General features: G+C 52.7%; 2 protein-coding genes across 16 annotated transcripts; one reads left to right on the top strand and one right to left on the bottom strand.

The window, feature by feature from the left end:
- Positions 1–312: 312 nt before the first annotated feature.
- Positions 313–5,673, bottom strand: FOXA1 (forkhead box A1). The gene is made up of 2 exons (XM_037395074.1): positions 5,342–5,673; positions 313–2,927 (listed from the first exon to the last, which is right to left on the bottom strand). Exons 1-2 carry the CDS (start codon positions 5,411–5,413, stop codon positions 1,665–1,667), a joined length of 1,335 nt encoding a protein of 444 aa, XP_037250971.1. The 5' UTR covers positions 5,414–5,673; the 3' UTR covers positions 313–1,664.
- An 89-nt stretch (positions 5,674–5,762) lies between these two features.
- Positions 5,763–13,705, top strand: LOC119151300. 15 transcript variants are annotated; one of them, XR_005105378.1, is made up of 7 exons: positions 6,160–6,468; positions 7,318–7,496; positions 8,647–8,798; positions 9,260–9,677; positions 9,975–10,099; positions 10,683–10,919; positions 12,974–13,705. XR_005105378.1 is itself a non-coding variant. In XM_037395076.1 (3 exons), the coding sequence occupies exon 3, from the start codon at positions 7,459–7,461 to the stop codon at positions 8,446–8,448; it is 990 nt and encodes a 329-aa protein (XP_037250973.1). In that variant the 5' UTR covers positions 5,763–5,846; positions 6,353–6,468; positions 7,318–7,458; the 3' UTR covers positions 8,449–8,631. The 15 variants fall into 15 exon arrangements, 3 of the variants coding, with proteins under 3 accessions (XP_037250973.1, XP_037250972.1, XP_037250974.1); XR_005105379.1 differs by having other exon boundaries at positions 13,103–13,705; XR_005105370.1 differs by having other exon boundaries at positions 10,683–13,705.
- Positions 13,706–15,179: the final 1,474 nt, after the last annotated feature.

Here is a 15,179-nt window from a genome sequence, read left to right on the forward strand (position 1 = left end):
AGGACATTTATACAGCCTCGGCTGGCTTTTTCCCCTCCCTCCCTCAACCTTCCCCGGCACGGTGAATTATTATTAAAAAATAAATAAATAAAAAAAAAAGACACCGCGACATACACCGCCGCACACGCCGGTGGCATCGCAGTGCCCCGCAAACGCCCTGCGGGTGCGTCCCCTTCCTCCCCTGCGCAAGGCCGGGCCGCGCAAATCGATCTTCGCATCCCCGCTTCGGTGCTGCTGTTGTTTTCCTGGCACATGGCTCCGTCCTCCTAACCCGCCCCAGAAATTTTGAAAGAAAATAGCAGAAGTCTTTCATCGTTAACATTTGATTTATTTAAAGTCCTTAACTGCAAATGATCAAAAACATACTTCACGCATTAAATTCTGTTATCGTTTTAAATCAAAATATGTTTTTTCAATTACAATCACATTTATAAAATTAACAAAATTTCTTAAATTCACGTGTAATTCTTTTTTTACTGTCATTTAAAGCAATTTCCAGCTGTAAAGAAAGAAAAAAAATATAAACCATGCAATAAATTAAGAACATTGAGACCGCGAACAGGAATAATAATAAAACCCGTCTGGCTATGCTAACACCGTGTAAAACTGTGGAAAGTGCATTAACACTGGATGAAACAAGCTAACGATGGCGATAATTAAACGGCCACAAAAGAAAACCCCAAAACGTATTAAACAAGTTGTAAAAGGGGAGGAGAGGGAAAGCTCTCCTCTTTTCCTTGCGTCGGTGTAATAGTCAACGTTTCCTGGGGGAGGGGGAAAATAACCTTGTTATAGATACACAGTTCTAGCTGGTACACCATGAAGACACTTAAATTAAATAAGCATGTCATCCACATGTTGATGAGAGTTCCTGATGAACGAGAATCTTCAGTAACAGATGGGAAGAAAAAAAAAAATCCAACTGGCTGTGACCTCTTGTAACTTTATATTACACCCCAAGACAGGTAACAGCTGGGGGGGGGGGGGGGGAAAGGGTCGCATTCTGCACTCCAAAGCTCCAGCTGGTCCCCTCGGGAGTGCAGGATCCGGCCCGCAGCATCCGGGTGTATGCGGGTTGTACTAGCCGAAGGTTTATTTTGCAAGTATCAAAAGGATGATCCGAGAAAGTAAATAGTCCTCTTGTTGCTTAGAGATTCTCTTAGTGTTTTGCTACTTCACAGCAGTATTGTCCTTCAAAGCCTTTTTAATTAAAAAAAGTCTTAAATGTCTACTCGCTTCTTCATCTCCGTATTGTTAAAGTATTGCCACATACCTGTAAACTTACATGAGATTATAGAGCACAGAAGGGGGGCAGACGAGGGGGCGGAAAGCACAAACAAGTAGTTTACAAGCTCAACAATTTTTTCTTCTTTTTAATAACACCCTGCAAAGACTGAGGGGGGATCTCCGGGGAGAGGGGCTGGGCGGCGGGGGCGGCGGGGGGGGTATGTACAAGCGGGACGCGGCCGGCTTTGCAGGAGGTCGTGGTGCATCAGAACAACACACAGCGCCTTGCGAGACAATTAAAAAGTAACAGTCCTTGGCACGCGGCGTGCGGGAACACCTCGGGTTGTCGCGGGGAGAGGGAAAAAAGGAGGAAAAAGCCGGGGGGGGGGGGGGGGGGGAGCGAGAGGGTCTCGCCCCCTGCGGTGGGGGACGCAGAGCTAGGAGGTGTTTAGCACGGGTCTGGAATACACACCTTGATAGTAGGAGGGCTCTAGGGCCGAGGGCTCGATGCTGCTCCGGCCCGCCATGGAGGCGCTGCCCAGGGGCAGCCCGCCGGGGATGCTGGCCCCGTAGGAGGAATATTGCAGCGCCTGCTCATAGGCTTTGAAGTCCAGCTTGTGCTGCTGCTCGGAGGAGGACATGAGGTTGTTGATGGAAAAGGGGTGGTTGAAGGAGTAGTGGGGGTCGCCCTTGAGGTGGAGCTGGGGTTCGTGGGCTAAGGAGTGAGGGGGGTGTGGGACGGAGGCCAAGGCGGGGACGGAGCTGATGGTGGAGGAGGCGGCCGAGGCCGAGGTCTTTAGCTCCGTGCTCGATCCGTTGTGGTCCATAGACTGGGGGCTGGTGGACGGGTTGGAGCTGGAGAGGGAGGTGGCGGTGTCCAGCTGCGTGGGTTTATTGTGGCCTCTGTGCAGGGGAGAGTTGGAGCTGGAACTGGAGGCCCCGGCCTGATCTTTCCTACCCTCCTGAGGGGCTTTGCTGTTCGCTGGCTTCTCACACTTGAAGCGCTTTTGCCGGCGGAGGTAGCAGCCATTTTCAAACATGTTGCCGGAGTCAGGGTGCAGGGTCCAGTAGGAGCCCTTGCCAGGCTTGTCGGGGGAGCGGGCCACCTTGACGAAGCAGTCGTTGAAAGAAAGTGAGTGGCGGATGCTGTTCTGCCAGCGCTGCTGGTTCTGTCGGTAGTAGGGGAACAGGTCCATGATCCACTGGTAGATCTCACTCAGCGTCAGCATCTTGCTGGGTGCCTGCTGGATGGCCATGGTGATGAGGGAGATGTAGGAGTAGGGTGGCTTGGCGTGGGGGTAGCTCCGCTTGAAGGTCTTGGCATCCCGTGTCCTGCCGAGGTTGGACTGGGTGTAGGCCATGGGGCTCATGCAGGGGTTCATGCTGCCGTAGGGGCTCAGCCCGTTCATGGGGGCCGGCTGGGCAGACATGGCGTTGATGCCACCGGGGCTCAGTGCCGTGCCCATGGCGGCCACACCGGCTGGCATGCCGTTCACCGGCCCCGCTGAGCCCGCTGGCATGCTGGCCACAGCGCCGGGGCTCAGCCCGGCCCCCAGCCCCGTGTTGGCGTAGGACATGTTGAAGGAGCTGGAGGTCATGTTGCCGCTCGTCGTCATGGTGTTCATGGTCATGTAGGTGTTCATGGTATTCATGGAGCCCAGCCCCGAGTTCATGTTGCTCACGGGCACCGAGGAATAGGCCTAGGGCAGTGAGACGGAGAGAGGGGGTTAGGGGGGAGAGAGGGGCGGGCAGGACCCCGGCGGGGCCGGATCCGCCCGTCCTGTCCTTCCTGCCCGTCCTGCCCGCCTTGCCCAGCGAGCCGCGCCACGTCCCGCCGCGGGACGCCGTCCCCTTCCCCGGCACCCGAGAGAGCGCTTTCCGAAAGCCGCACGGCAAGGCCGCTGGCGCGATGAAAAGGCCCAATTCGCATTTATATGTGTTTATAAACACGTTTATAGACTGGGCTGGGGGTTGTGCTCGGTCCTGACGCTCTCCCGTTCCACCGGCGCGCCGGCATCACCGGGGCGCACGGACCGACGGCCTTCCCGGAGCAGCTCCGCGCCCCCGCGGAACCGGGCTGCGGGCTTTATCTGCCACGGGAAGAGATTTTCTCCCGGAGTATTCCCGCGGTTTTGCCGATTTTGTGTCCCGTCTGGCCAGCTAAGTATTTAAACTAATCAGATTACTGAAATTTGCGGACGTACCCTGTCTGCATCAAGGAGAAATACAGCTGCCTGCACTTGCTGAGAATAATCTCACGCATCTCTCCCACCCTGCACTGATTTAAACTTCTGTTCTTACACGAGATGCGATAATGTCTTCTCGAGGGGGGGGGGGGGGGAAATTAAAAAAAATAAATAGAAGCCAACAACTCATATCCACGCATTTTATCTGTGGAAAGCTTCCCCCTTGTCTACATTTTCTATCAAGTCAGTTTTAAAATGAAAGTAAAAAATAAAAACTTTCCTAAAGTACGAAAAGCCTGAACTTTCCCTGCCTGAGATTTTCTACAACTGGCAGACGTGCAAAAATTGTAGCAACCTACCACATAACACAACTCTTAAAAAAGGCAGAGCCGAAGAGCCTGCAATTGCTCTTTCCATACGGCGTCTGATTTAACAGGAGGGAGAAAGACGTTCTCAGTTTAACTGAACAAGGGCAATACGGCTAAGAAAAGGAGGTTTAAGCTGCGGTTAAATGTATAAAATTTATTACCGTTCACTACAAATTCCACGAGCTTATAAACGCGCTTTTAATTTAGAGGATCACATTAGGTATTTGAGGTGGTAGAACGTGGAAGGGTTTCCCACCTTGCATCTGTGCAGTGATTCAAATTAAATAGCACGGGAGGAGAAAAGATTGAGCCTAGAAAACAGCAGAAGCGAAGATCGCTTAACTTTATGTTTGTGGACAATGTGTGTGGCGAGGATAAACGAGCCTGGAAACGGCACGTAATTAGGATGACCCTTATTTGCCCTTAGCCGACTTTCCCCTGTTAGTAAGATGCCAGCCAGGGTGACACGTATCTGCCCGTGCCCGCGCGGCGCCGTGGGCGCTGTGTGCCAGCTCCGGGGCGCAGGGACGAGGCGTGGGGACGGCGAGGCCGTGTGTCCGGGTGTGCTGATGCAATGCCCGGGTGCGCACACCTAGGTGCCTGCCTCGTCACCACACTTCCTTAAAACGGCTCCTTTCCGGGCGGGAAGCCGAGGGGCTGCTGGCCGCTGGCTTCCCGCGGGGACCCCCCGCTGCAAGAGCCGCAGAGGCACATTGCGGACCTCGGCCCCCGCAGGGCCGAGCGGGGCGGGCTCCGGGCACCGCCGTGGCCCTCAGCTCTGCCGCGGCTTTTGGCGCTCGGGCTGGTTCTCCCTCTTCCTTTGAGCCGTGCGGCCAAAGAGGCGCGGGGGTGGGAAGCGCCCCCCCGGGGTGCCGCGGGCCGGGGCGGCGGGGCCGGGTGCGGGCCCCCCTCCCGGTCTGGCTCTCGGGGCCGCTCCCGGCAGCGCCGCCAGCCGGCCCCGGCAAGCAGCGCACTCCGCAGGCAGCCGGTCTTGCAAAGTAGGAACAAACGGCTGTGTCCGTCCCCCCCCCACCGCGCTCCTTTCTTTTTGCCCGGCTTTAAACAGGTGAGGCCCCCGGCGACGGCGCGCAGAGGCCGGCGGCCCCGCCGAGGCGCCCGGGGAAGGCGCTGCCCCCCGGCTGCCTCCCTCTGCCATCCGCCGGGAGGGAGCCGGGGCTGGCAGTGCGGCGAGCCCTCTGCCCCCCGCCAAGAGTTTACGGGGTGCTTTTGTGAGCGCCGCGGGCGGAGGTTGCGCCTTTTAGACGAGATCGAGGGCTGCCCCCAGCCCCCCGGCCCCCCCAGCCGGCCCGCAGCCGCCCCGGGTCTCCCTCAAACGCCTCCCGGGGCTCTCGGAAGCCGTGTTTTCCTCGGGGAAGCCTGGCCAGCTTCGGCGCCGGAGGGAGGGGGGAAGGCACGTTTGCGCTGGCAGGATCTGGAGCGCAAACCGATTCCTCCGATTGCTGCCCCCTCCGGACCCCCAGCCCCCCCCAGTCCCCGTCCCCCGTCCCCCCCCCCTTTGCAGAGGGGCAGCAGCAGAGCCAGACTCTGGGATTTACTCACCTCCTGAGTATCGGCGTAGTAGCTGTTCCAGTCGCTGGTTTCATGCCCTTCCATTTTCACAGTCCCTAACATTATGGAGCCAACCTGCCCGGTGTAACCATCCAGCCCTCTTGCAAGCGAGCGACGGGCAGTAGGAAAAGACCCCGAAAGCCCGACCTAGCAGGAAGCCAGCGCTCAGGAGGGGTGGGGGGTGCCGAATTCTCCTCTATAACCAGCCAAAAAGGAGGCAGGGAGCGGTGTGGGGCGAGACAGTTGAGAAAGTGAGGAAGTGCCGGCTGGGATGTGAGTGGAGTTGAGCTGATGTGGATCTTACGTCGCAGAAGTACCCACCTCCTCCTCCTCCTCTCCCCATTTGTCCGCCGCACAAAGGCGTTCGCACCTACAAAGCCGGAGATGCACCTGCAAACAAGGCAGTTCCCCTCGCCTGCAACTCCCCCGGGGCGGCACTTTATTTGCAAAGCGGCGTAATTGGTTTAAGCTTGTGGGGAAAGAAGGAGAGACAGAGGTGGGAGAGGGGGAGAGAGTAGGAAAAGGGGGGGGGGGGGGCGCACCCTTTCAGATGGACAGGACAAATACTAGGAGGGATCGGTGGAAATGAAATGAGGTAGATAAGGGAAGGGCAGCCCCCTCTGTTTGAAGAGAATGCAAAAGGCCATCCAGCCTTAAACCCCTGAGATTAGGGGCAATATTTACTAAAGTCCAGTAGATGCTCACTTTAACTTGATGGTCGGGACGTGCTCCAAAGTCTCGAGCCCTACAGCCCACAGGCTCCCCCCCCTCCAGCCTCTCACTTCAAAGCCGGTACCGTGCAGGTACCTCCCGCGGCGCCCCCCGCTCCCAGCGCCCACGGGCCGGGGCACCGGGCTCGGCGCTGCGGGCAGGAGGGCTCGGCTCCGCGCTCCCCAGCGCCCCCCGACACCCCCCCCTCGCCCCGGGTTAAGCCTAGCCCTTCAAACCGGGCTGCCGTCCTGTGTGGAGGGTGATGATGGCACCTTTTTTCTGGTGCCTTAGGTTTAGAAACCGTGTGAGTCACCGCGCTGAGACATAACACTACAGGCACCCAATAAATGCGGACAGAGGTTTGAATGCGGATCCACCGATATTAACCTCCGCTTGGCAAACATCAGGTGAGTCACTGGAACCATTTTATATCTTTACTGTGGACAGCCTCCAGCCCAGAAGGCTCCTTTGGAAGCCTTCTTTGGTACCAGGCACCCAGGAGCAGAAATAATAAGTAGCGGGTATCTCATTGCCAACTTCTTGCTCTTTAACCTCATTTCTTGCAAAGAACAGGGGAGGAGGAATCTAGACAGGTTGGTGAAAGGTAAAAAGGGGCAATACCGAGAAAACAAACTGACATTGGACAATGCTTTTTATTATTATGGAGGGAATCTGTCAGTCTCTGCAGACGGATCGAACATCTTCTGTTTCTGCTCCTGCCCTGTCCGGCTCTTCGAGCTTGTGTCAAGACCACAGACTTTTCTTGGGTTTCTCTTTCCTATTCTTTATGAATTTGTTCATACCTAGCTGCTAGAACTTCTATCATCTGATAGTAATAATAAAAACCCCTACAACCAAAAAAACCCGCTCACCCACCAACACCCAAAACCCCCAAACCGAAATAACTTTGCGGACAATGGGAATTTGAAGGGGAAATAAAGTTTCCTGGGATTTTGAAAAAGGCTTGCGTATCAAACAACAGAAACTAAAATACACATCTGGGTCTGAATTTCTGCCTGGCACGTTTATCGCCCAGCTGCTTCCACAGTGATTTGTCCTCGAGTGATCTGCGAAAACGTCACCCTCACAAACACGATTTTAAAGTTTCTTATACAGAGACCCAGGATCCAAATGACGAGATATAGCATATCTCTGCTTCGACAAATATGTTTTAACTTGTCCTCTAAATGCGTTTTCTGTTACCCCTTTCTTTGTTCTTTCCCTCCTCGTCCTTCTTTCTTTAAATCTGGCAACAGAATTAAGTCAAATCCTCGAAACAAACAAAACTCTAGAATCAGCAGACGAGAACAAGGGATGAAAAATGTGTCTTGGAGGAAATAAAATAGATAAAAGCACTGGATTAAACCTTTGCTTTCTCAAATGGTCAAACTACACCCATGGAAATTGGAACAAAACTCAGTGGAAAATATAAGAGGTATCAAAATTGCGGTCCTCGTGTATGCACCTTCCCTCTTTTCCTGATGGAAGCGATCTATACGTCTGAAAATAGAGACCCCTGGGAGGTGGCTCGTTCATTTCCGTCCTTGAGGTCTGTGGGGGTCAGACCCCCTCAGCAGTGCAGCCCGTGCGGCGCGGCTGGGGGGGGGCGCGGCGGTCCCGGCGACCCCGCTGGCGGCACCTCCCGGCCTGGTGACCTCGGGGAGGTGCTGTCCGCTTCCCGGAGCCCAGCCCCGCGGGAGCAACACCCGCCGGGGCGCTGGGCAGCCCACGGAGGGCTCCCTCCCTACCTGGAAAAAAGAGCAGGCACGAAGCCGGCCACGCTCCTCGGATGTTGCTACAAACCGCGGAGGCGTTTCGCCGGGCGGAGCAGATGTGGCGCCCGGCAAAGCCGCTCTCGGCTCCGGCCGGCCCCTCGGGACCGTGCCGCGCCGTGCCGCGCCGTGCCGGGCGGGGAGGGGAGGCCGGGGTTGTGCAAAGTCGCAGCGCCTCCTGTTGTCCGGCTGCGGCTGCGGGCTCAGCCGCCTCTTCCTAGGATTGCTCCCCGAGGTGAGAGCACAGGCCGGCTCCTGTCTGTGGTCTTCTTGGAGAGCCTCTCGGCTCGGCGTGCAAACCAGCCAGCCCGAGGCAATCAGCCGCTGCTGGGAGTTCCCTCCGGCCCCGGCCGCTGTGTTGCAGCCCTGCTGGAGAAAAGCCTTCCTTGCGTGAAGAAGAGGGTCGTGACGGCTCTGCCCACGGCAACAGGAAAAAGAATGTATTTCGGTAGTTGCCCTTGCCCTGCACTTAGCTTATGCGAAACCCTGTGTGGGATGCTCCGACAGTCCAGCGCGATTTGTGCGCACCCTTCGCGGCAGGCTCAGCGGGGAGGGAAGGGCTCCCCTAGGATGGAGGACGCGTGCTGTAGCCAGGAGCTCCCCAGAGGCACTTAGCTGCTTCTGTGGGTTGTAGACTTCAGGACGGTAGCCCTGGCCCGATTTACAAAGAGCCTTTCCCCCTTTCCTCAGCTCTGGTCAGAGTACCACCAGTTTCTGATCAGGCTGTACACTGGTGGGATTTTTTTTGTGTGTGTGTGGGGTTTTTGTTGTTTTTTTCCCCCTCTTTTTTTTTTTTTTTTTTTTTCCCTCCAGTGGGAGCTGTTTGTGCAGTTTGGAGAAAAGCGCAGCCTGAGATGAACTGCATTTTCTCCGCCTAAACGGGAGCAGGGTCTCAGCTCCTGGCTCCACTGGTGCGCGCTGCCAAGGAGAGAAACATAATAACTGACCAAAAAGAAAAAAAAAAAGTACGTGCGTGTGGTCTGTGTGTGTGTGGAGCGGGAGGAGGGCGTCCCCGAGAGCCCGTGTTACCAGCGGTGGCAGTGAGAGCTGCCCCCCGCAAAGACCGCTCGGCAAGCGGCCGCGTTTTGGGCAGCGCATGCCTGCGGGTCCCGGCCGTCAGGCCGGGCCGAGGGGCCTCACCCGTGGGAAGGGGCCTCCGGCAGCGTCGCGGAGACCGGAGCTGGCACCGGTACCGGCGCTGCCCAGGCGGGGACCCGCAGCGGCCCCGGGGGCTGGCCCCTTGCCCCGCGCCGCTCGGGAGCGCCTCCCGCAGGTACCGTCCCACGCGTGGGGCGGGCGGGCGGTGGGAGCGGCGGGGGCTTGAATGTTAACGGCGGAGCGCTGATGCAGGGCGCTCCAGCTTAAGGGCTACTTTTCCCCTGGCAGGGGCAGTTCCTGACGGCCGCCCCTTCGGTTTAACTTGCAGGGTCTCATTTGATTTTACCGAAACGCCATCGTCTCCTGGCCGGGGATCTCTTGGTAGTGCTTGTGCGGGGCAGATGTCTAGTCGGGAAGGAGCTGCAAGGTTATCTCCGCATCAGGATGCCTTCCCTGGTCCTCGCTGTGCAGCCACCTTTTCTTTTCCCCGGATCTGGCCCCCGCGGAGGGTCGCTGGTACCCGGCTTTCCGGGCGGGCTCAGCCCTGCGCAGCGGGTCGCCTCAAACGCCGAGTGGGACTCTTCAGCCGCTCCCACCCTCTCCTTGTCCTTACTCATCCACCCCTCCCGACGGTGGGAAATCCCTCTTCCCATCTGTTTCCAACCCGAAATCCTCCCCCACCCAAGCGGGTAAACAGGAATCGGGTGGGAACGTGCCGCTACCCAGAGCCGGGTCCTTTGGACGGGGTGGGGGCGCGGGCGGCCCTGGGGCGCCCCGGGGGCCGGGGTCGGGGACTGCCGGGAGGGCCCCTCGCTCCAGAGGGACCCCATCGAGACGGCGGCGGAGTCGGGGGGCTTGCTTCCCACTCTCACACGGGCAGGGCCGCCCCAGCTCTGTGCTCTTGCCGCTGAGCACTCACTGAGCAGAGCCGATGGGGTCCATCCCGGCCCGCCCGTGTCCCTCTGCCCGGAGCACCCCCAGGCCTCCGGCGTTCACCAGCCGGGGCGGTGCGGTAAGGTGGCGTCTGCCTTCCTCTCGCTCAGGAGCAGCGCCCGGGCAGGTGAGGGCACTCCGGGGGGCCAGCACTTGCTAGGAGCCTCTGCTGCGTGAACGGTCCTTATCGTCGATCAGGACGACCGATGGACCCCCTTTCCCCGACCGACCTGAGGTAGGAGGGGGACACCCCCTTTTCTTTCCGCACCCAGGACCCGCGGTCTGGATCCCCCTGGGCGGAGCAGACGTGGCCTCCCGCTGCCCCGTCCCCGGCAGGGAGGGCCGGGGGGGCGCACCTCTCACCCGCCGGCTCTGCCGCCCGCTTCTCGGCCACGGGTTTTCCGCACTTCCAGCCGCCGCCGCGGGGCGCGGAGGCCTCCGGAGCGGCCGGGACCCCGGGCGGGGCCGCCCCGCTGCCGGCGGGAGCGCGGCGCACGGTCGCCCCCCCGGAGGCCGGGTCCTGCCGGGGCCACCGGGCTCTCGGGGTCACACTCAGGGTGTGCCGTTCGTGGGCTCTGTGCCAGGCCCCGCAGGCGTCCTGGGACTCGTTGCAGTAGCCACTTGCCGTTGCCGGATTCTATTTTGTTTTGTTTAGTTTTATTATTTCATTTTCTTCCTTTTAAATTTTTTTATTTATTCATTTATTCATTCATTTATTCATTTATTCATTCATTTATTCATCTATCTATCTATCTATCTATCTATCTACCTATTTATTTATTTATTTCAGTGGAATTAATTGCATTTAATTTTTCCAGGCATCATTCGGAGTTGGCACCATCAGAGTTAAGCGACACTCCTGACATAAAATATAATACCCCATCCGCCCGAAAATACTCATGTATCAGACCACTTAAAGGAGAAAGAAGCAGAAATAACAAAATGAAAAATTACGAATAAGTTAACACCCGATGGCTGCAGCTATGAGAGCAAGGAAGGCTCTGTGTTTTTCTGCTTACTTTTTTTTTTAGTGTAACAAAAGAGCTCCTAACTAGGTAAATCATGACCCACCGTATACAATCACTTTATTTTTGCTAATATGGTTAGCTGTGTGTATGCTGTTTGCAGAACCCCAGCTGGCAGGTTGCCCACACTGCAGTGTGTTATTGGGCAAGTGTGGTTTTACTTTATGTAAAAATAAATGCACTTCGTATTTCTCATTTTATTCAACAGCAGCCACGTAGGTATTTATTTCAAGTTTTGGATGTTTCATTTATGTTATGATTTACTGAAACATAAATGGATGTGCTTCTATTGTGTCATTTGATCAGTGTACCAATTCTTATCCAATTACTCAGTATCTTTTCAAAAGTTTGGTTTGGTTTGGTTTGGTTTAAAGGGTGTTTTGTTTTAAAGTAGCTGCAGTCCTGTGGCATGGAAGAAACAGTGTCAGGGGAGATGGGAATTCTGTTATTCACAGAGATAAACACATGTACATCAATGGCACTCACTTCATAGAATCTCAACCAAATTGTAAAAATAGTATTTCAGGACATATGCAGATTTTTGAGGTACACATATAAGGAAGGAAGAAAGAAAACTAAGACAGTGAATGCAGTTAATCTAAATAAACTTGCATAAGAAACAAAGCTTGGCAGGAGAGACACTTTTGCATGAATCCTAGAATTACTTCTTTGTTAAAGCTGCCCAAGTGACTTAATGGACTAAAGTCTGCCTTTTTTTCCCCCCAACAATATCCGCTGCTTGAACAAAAGCAATTTCCACTCTCCATGAGTCTTGCTTCTCCAAAACCTGCCGTGAGTTCTCTGTGAGAACATCTGTTTTATTGATGTAAACCAAACAGCACTGTACAAGAGATGGACAAGAGATGCAGAGCGGATCGACAATTTGTAACATTCACACCAATATAATAGTCCAGTTTTTCTGCCAACTGACCTTCCTATGCAGGAGGTGGGCTTGGTTTAGTACCTTGGATTCTAGGTGATGGAGAGCGGAGGAATGATACCCCTCCTTCACTGCATAGCACCATATTTTCAGATTGTTTGCTCCATTCTCCTTTACCTGCAAAGAATTATTAATTTCCCTGTCTCTGTCTCTACAGCAGTTTTACAGAAAAGCACTGGGAGAGACCAGTATCCATCATAAATGGTTTTCTTGGCTGGCTTCAGCTCTGAAGAATCAAATGTACAAAATCAAGGCTGGCTTATTTAAACTCTCCCCCAGGGAGCAGTTTCACAGCTTTACCCAACTTGCAGTTCCTAGTGCATAAATGAATTCAGGCACATATTCTTGCGCTGTATTAACAAGGACAGCGAGCAATTGCGGGATGTGTGGCAGCATGATCACACATATACAGAAATGCTTTGACCATTTACTCCATCTGGGGACATACATTAACCTGTGTGCAGCAAAAATGATGTTTGCCCTAGAAGAGGCTGCCCAGAGGCCCTATGTAACACATCCTGTAGTTTTACATTGAAATGCGAGAATGTGAGTATCAACTGGTAACATCCTACAATTGTAAGCAAGACCCATAAAATAGGATAGTCAACTAGTGTCTATGGGAAAGCAGAGGAAGGTCTGGATTTGGTAACATTTTAGGACTCCTCAGGGGCAGCAGCTGTTCAGTATTTTGGAGAGTGGTTGGTCCTCTCAGCAGCTGGCCTAAGCTTCTGCTGCTACTTCAAGCATTTCAAGGGTGAATCCCCCTGCTGAGCAGTTTTAAGGGAATGACATCAGGAAGGTCACTTAGCTCACCATGTGCCTTCCTTTCTGCCCTCATGTAGGCTCAGTTCCCTGTGCAGCTATTGGTGAGACAAGGAAAAATCAGATTTAATTAATTCTTCCTCCACCCCTCCCCAGCCAACAAGGCAGCTGCCAAAATATTTCTGCAGCGCATGTAGTTTCAGGTTTACTCCTTCTTAGGTAGTGACTTCAGGTGGGATTGACTGGGAGGGAATCCAACACCTGACCTTTCCTTCAGTTCCTCCTAAAGAGAGAGATCCTCTCATCCGTCCCAACAATTTTATAGCTCTTCAGGTGGCTTTCCTATTACCCATTGAACAAACTACCCTTTTCCTTTTTTCAGGATCGATATCTAGGAATATTTCCTTCACCGTCCATCCTCTGCCAGAAATCCTTTAAATCTTTCTTAACGTTACCCTTAGAAATAGCTGGAACTCCAGCCTCTGCAGACACCTTTCCTCACCCTTTGCAGGGCATTTCCCTTTGTTGAAGAAACTGATCAGATGTGAAGATTTTTCTTGGGATTAAATGGGATTTCTATGTCCCCCAACACTGAGTCTTCAGCTGTGAAACCTATGAGAACTACAAACACAGACATATATATCTACATCTATATATCCACAGTCAAGCTGTTGTCCTAAGAGAACAGAAGAGTTGGGCTGGAATAGCTGACTGGAAAATCTGCTGTATTAACTGAAAGACAATGGAGAGCAGAGATAATATGATCAAATTTTAAAACTAAAGCAAGTAAAGGGCTGAGCCCAGCAAAGACTTTGGCAGGTGTTTAGCTGTAATTTCTCTGTTTATTGCTTACAGCCTTCTTCAAAGCCAGGAGTGTCTCTGACCTTGTGCCTATAGTAAAGGCTATGTGTGATGGGTTTCTAGAAGTAACTCATGTAATTTCTCTTGGGCTATACAGTAAAATGGCACATATCTGGAAATATCACGGTCATGTCATACTAAAAAATAAATCTGGGATTCATGATCGCTCAAAATGATCAAATGACTTTCTCGTTGTAATGATTATCTTGTTATAAATATGGTTTTAAATAAAAGGGCTCCATCTTGTTGTCAATCTTTGATTTTTTTCTTTATTTTGAATTATAAAGGATATGCCATTATTTAAATAATGTGTTTCAATCAGGATAGGAAAAAAAAAGCCATGTCCAAAATCATAGGAGGAAGAAAAATTTTAACTATTTCTGCTGGCATAGTACTGGCAAATACAGATATCTTACAATCATAATGGAGATTAGTAGAGCTGGGTGTGCATATTTGTTATGGATCAAAGACAGGATATAGTGATTAGAAGAATGACAATGCTTTCAACACTCACAAAGGGATTGAATGTGTGATTTATAATACTAATTCCACAAAACCTTTCTATGGCTACTTACTGCACAAGGGATTCAATATGGATTGATCACTGAAAAAAAAAAGAATTTCCTTTAGCTCAGCTGGATCAAACCCTTGCAACTAACCAAAAAGCTTTTCAGTATTGACAGTCTCTGATTTAAGAGATTATTTCCCCCCAATCCATTTACTCCACTTTCCTGCTACAGATTACTGTCCCCACAGTGTAACTGTCAGAGAAGTTTGTGTGCTAATTCCCAGTGGCCCAACTTCACAGTTCTAGCTTATACTTAGTTGACTTTCTCTGAGTATTTATGGCCATTTTATATATGTACATGGCAGAAGTGTATATATAAGAAAGATGCTGATGGCCTGAAAGAGCAAACAGTAGCCTACTGCCTGAGGACACATACCTGGTTTTCTGTTTACTAGCAGTCAGAAGCACAGACTTGGTTATGAATCTGCCACTGGTCCTACTAGGGGACTTTGGAATCATTCAAACTCTCTTCATTCTAGCTTCTGGTCTCTAAAATGGGGTAATGCTACTTAGGCATCATGGTGAAACTAAATATGCTGTTATCCTTGCTAGAGCTATTCCATTGGTTAATAGTTTTAAGCAAGTGTAGTGCTGTGTTGAGGCAGACTCATGCTTTGGCTGTGGCACATAGAAAGGGAGAGAGCAGCATCCCTCCCAGGCTGGGGAGCCTTTGGACTATTTCATGTCAAGAGTTTCACAGCCAGCTGGAAAAGGATACCAAGGCAAGGCTTAGCATCTAGTGACAAACTAGCAAAGTAGTTATGCTCTTGCTTTCCTTTTTCCTGTAAGTAATTGCTAATCAGCTTTCCAAAGATTCTTTCTGGCATATTCTGCAGAGCCCGTACCAGGCTGCGTAGTTTTAATTTGCACCATGCTGTCCTGATTCCTGACTGCCTAGATGAAGCTGACTATTGGAAGCATCATCAGCTCCTCCTGACTGTGCTCCAGTTTCATCCCACAGCCTGTGGGGCACCATGTGCATCTCAGCCTCATTCCAGCAGGAACTTGGATGGTGGCAATGATGTGCACTGGGTGTGGGACTTCCTATGTGGTGGGACTCAGCCAAGCTAGGAGAAGAGAAACTGCACTTTTGACTTTATCCAACCAGCTGAACAATTTTTTAATGATCGTTTTTCTTTCTAAAAAGAAAAAAACCCCT

Source organism: Falco rusticolus, chromosome 7, assembly GCF_015220075.1.
Source record: "Falco rusticolus isolate bFalRus1 chromosome 7, bFalRus1.pri, whole genome shotgun sequence".
NCBI lineage: Eukaryota > Metazoa > Chordata > Aves > Falconiformes > Falconidae > Falco > Falco rusticolus.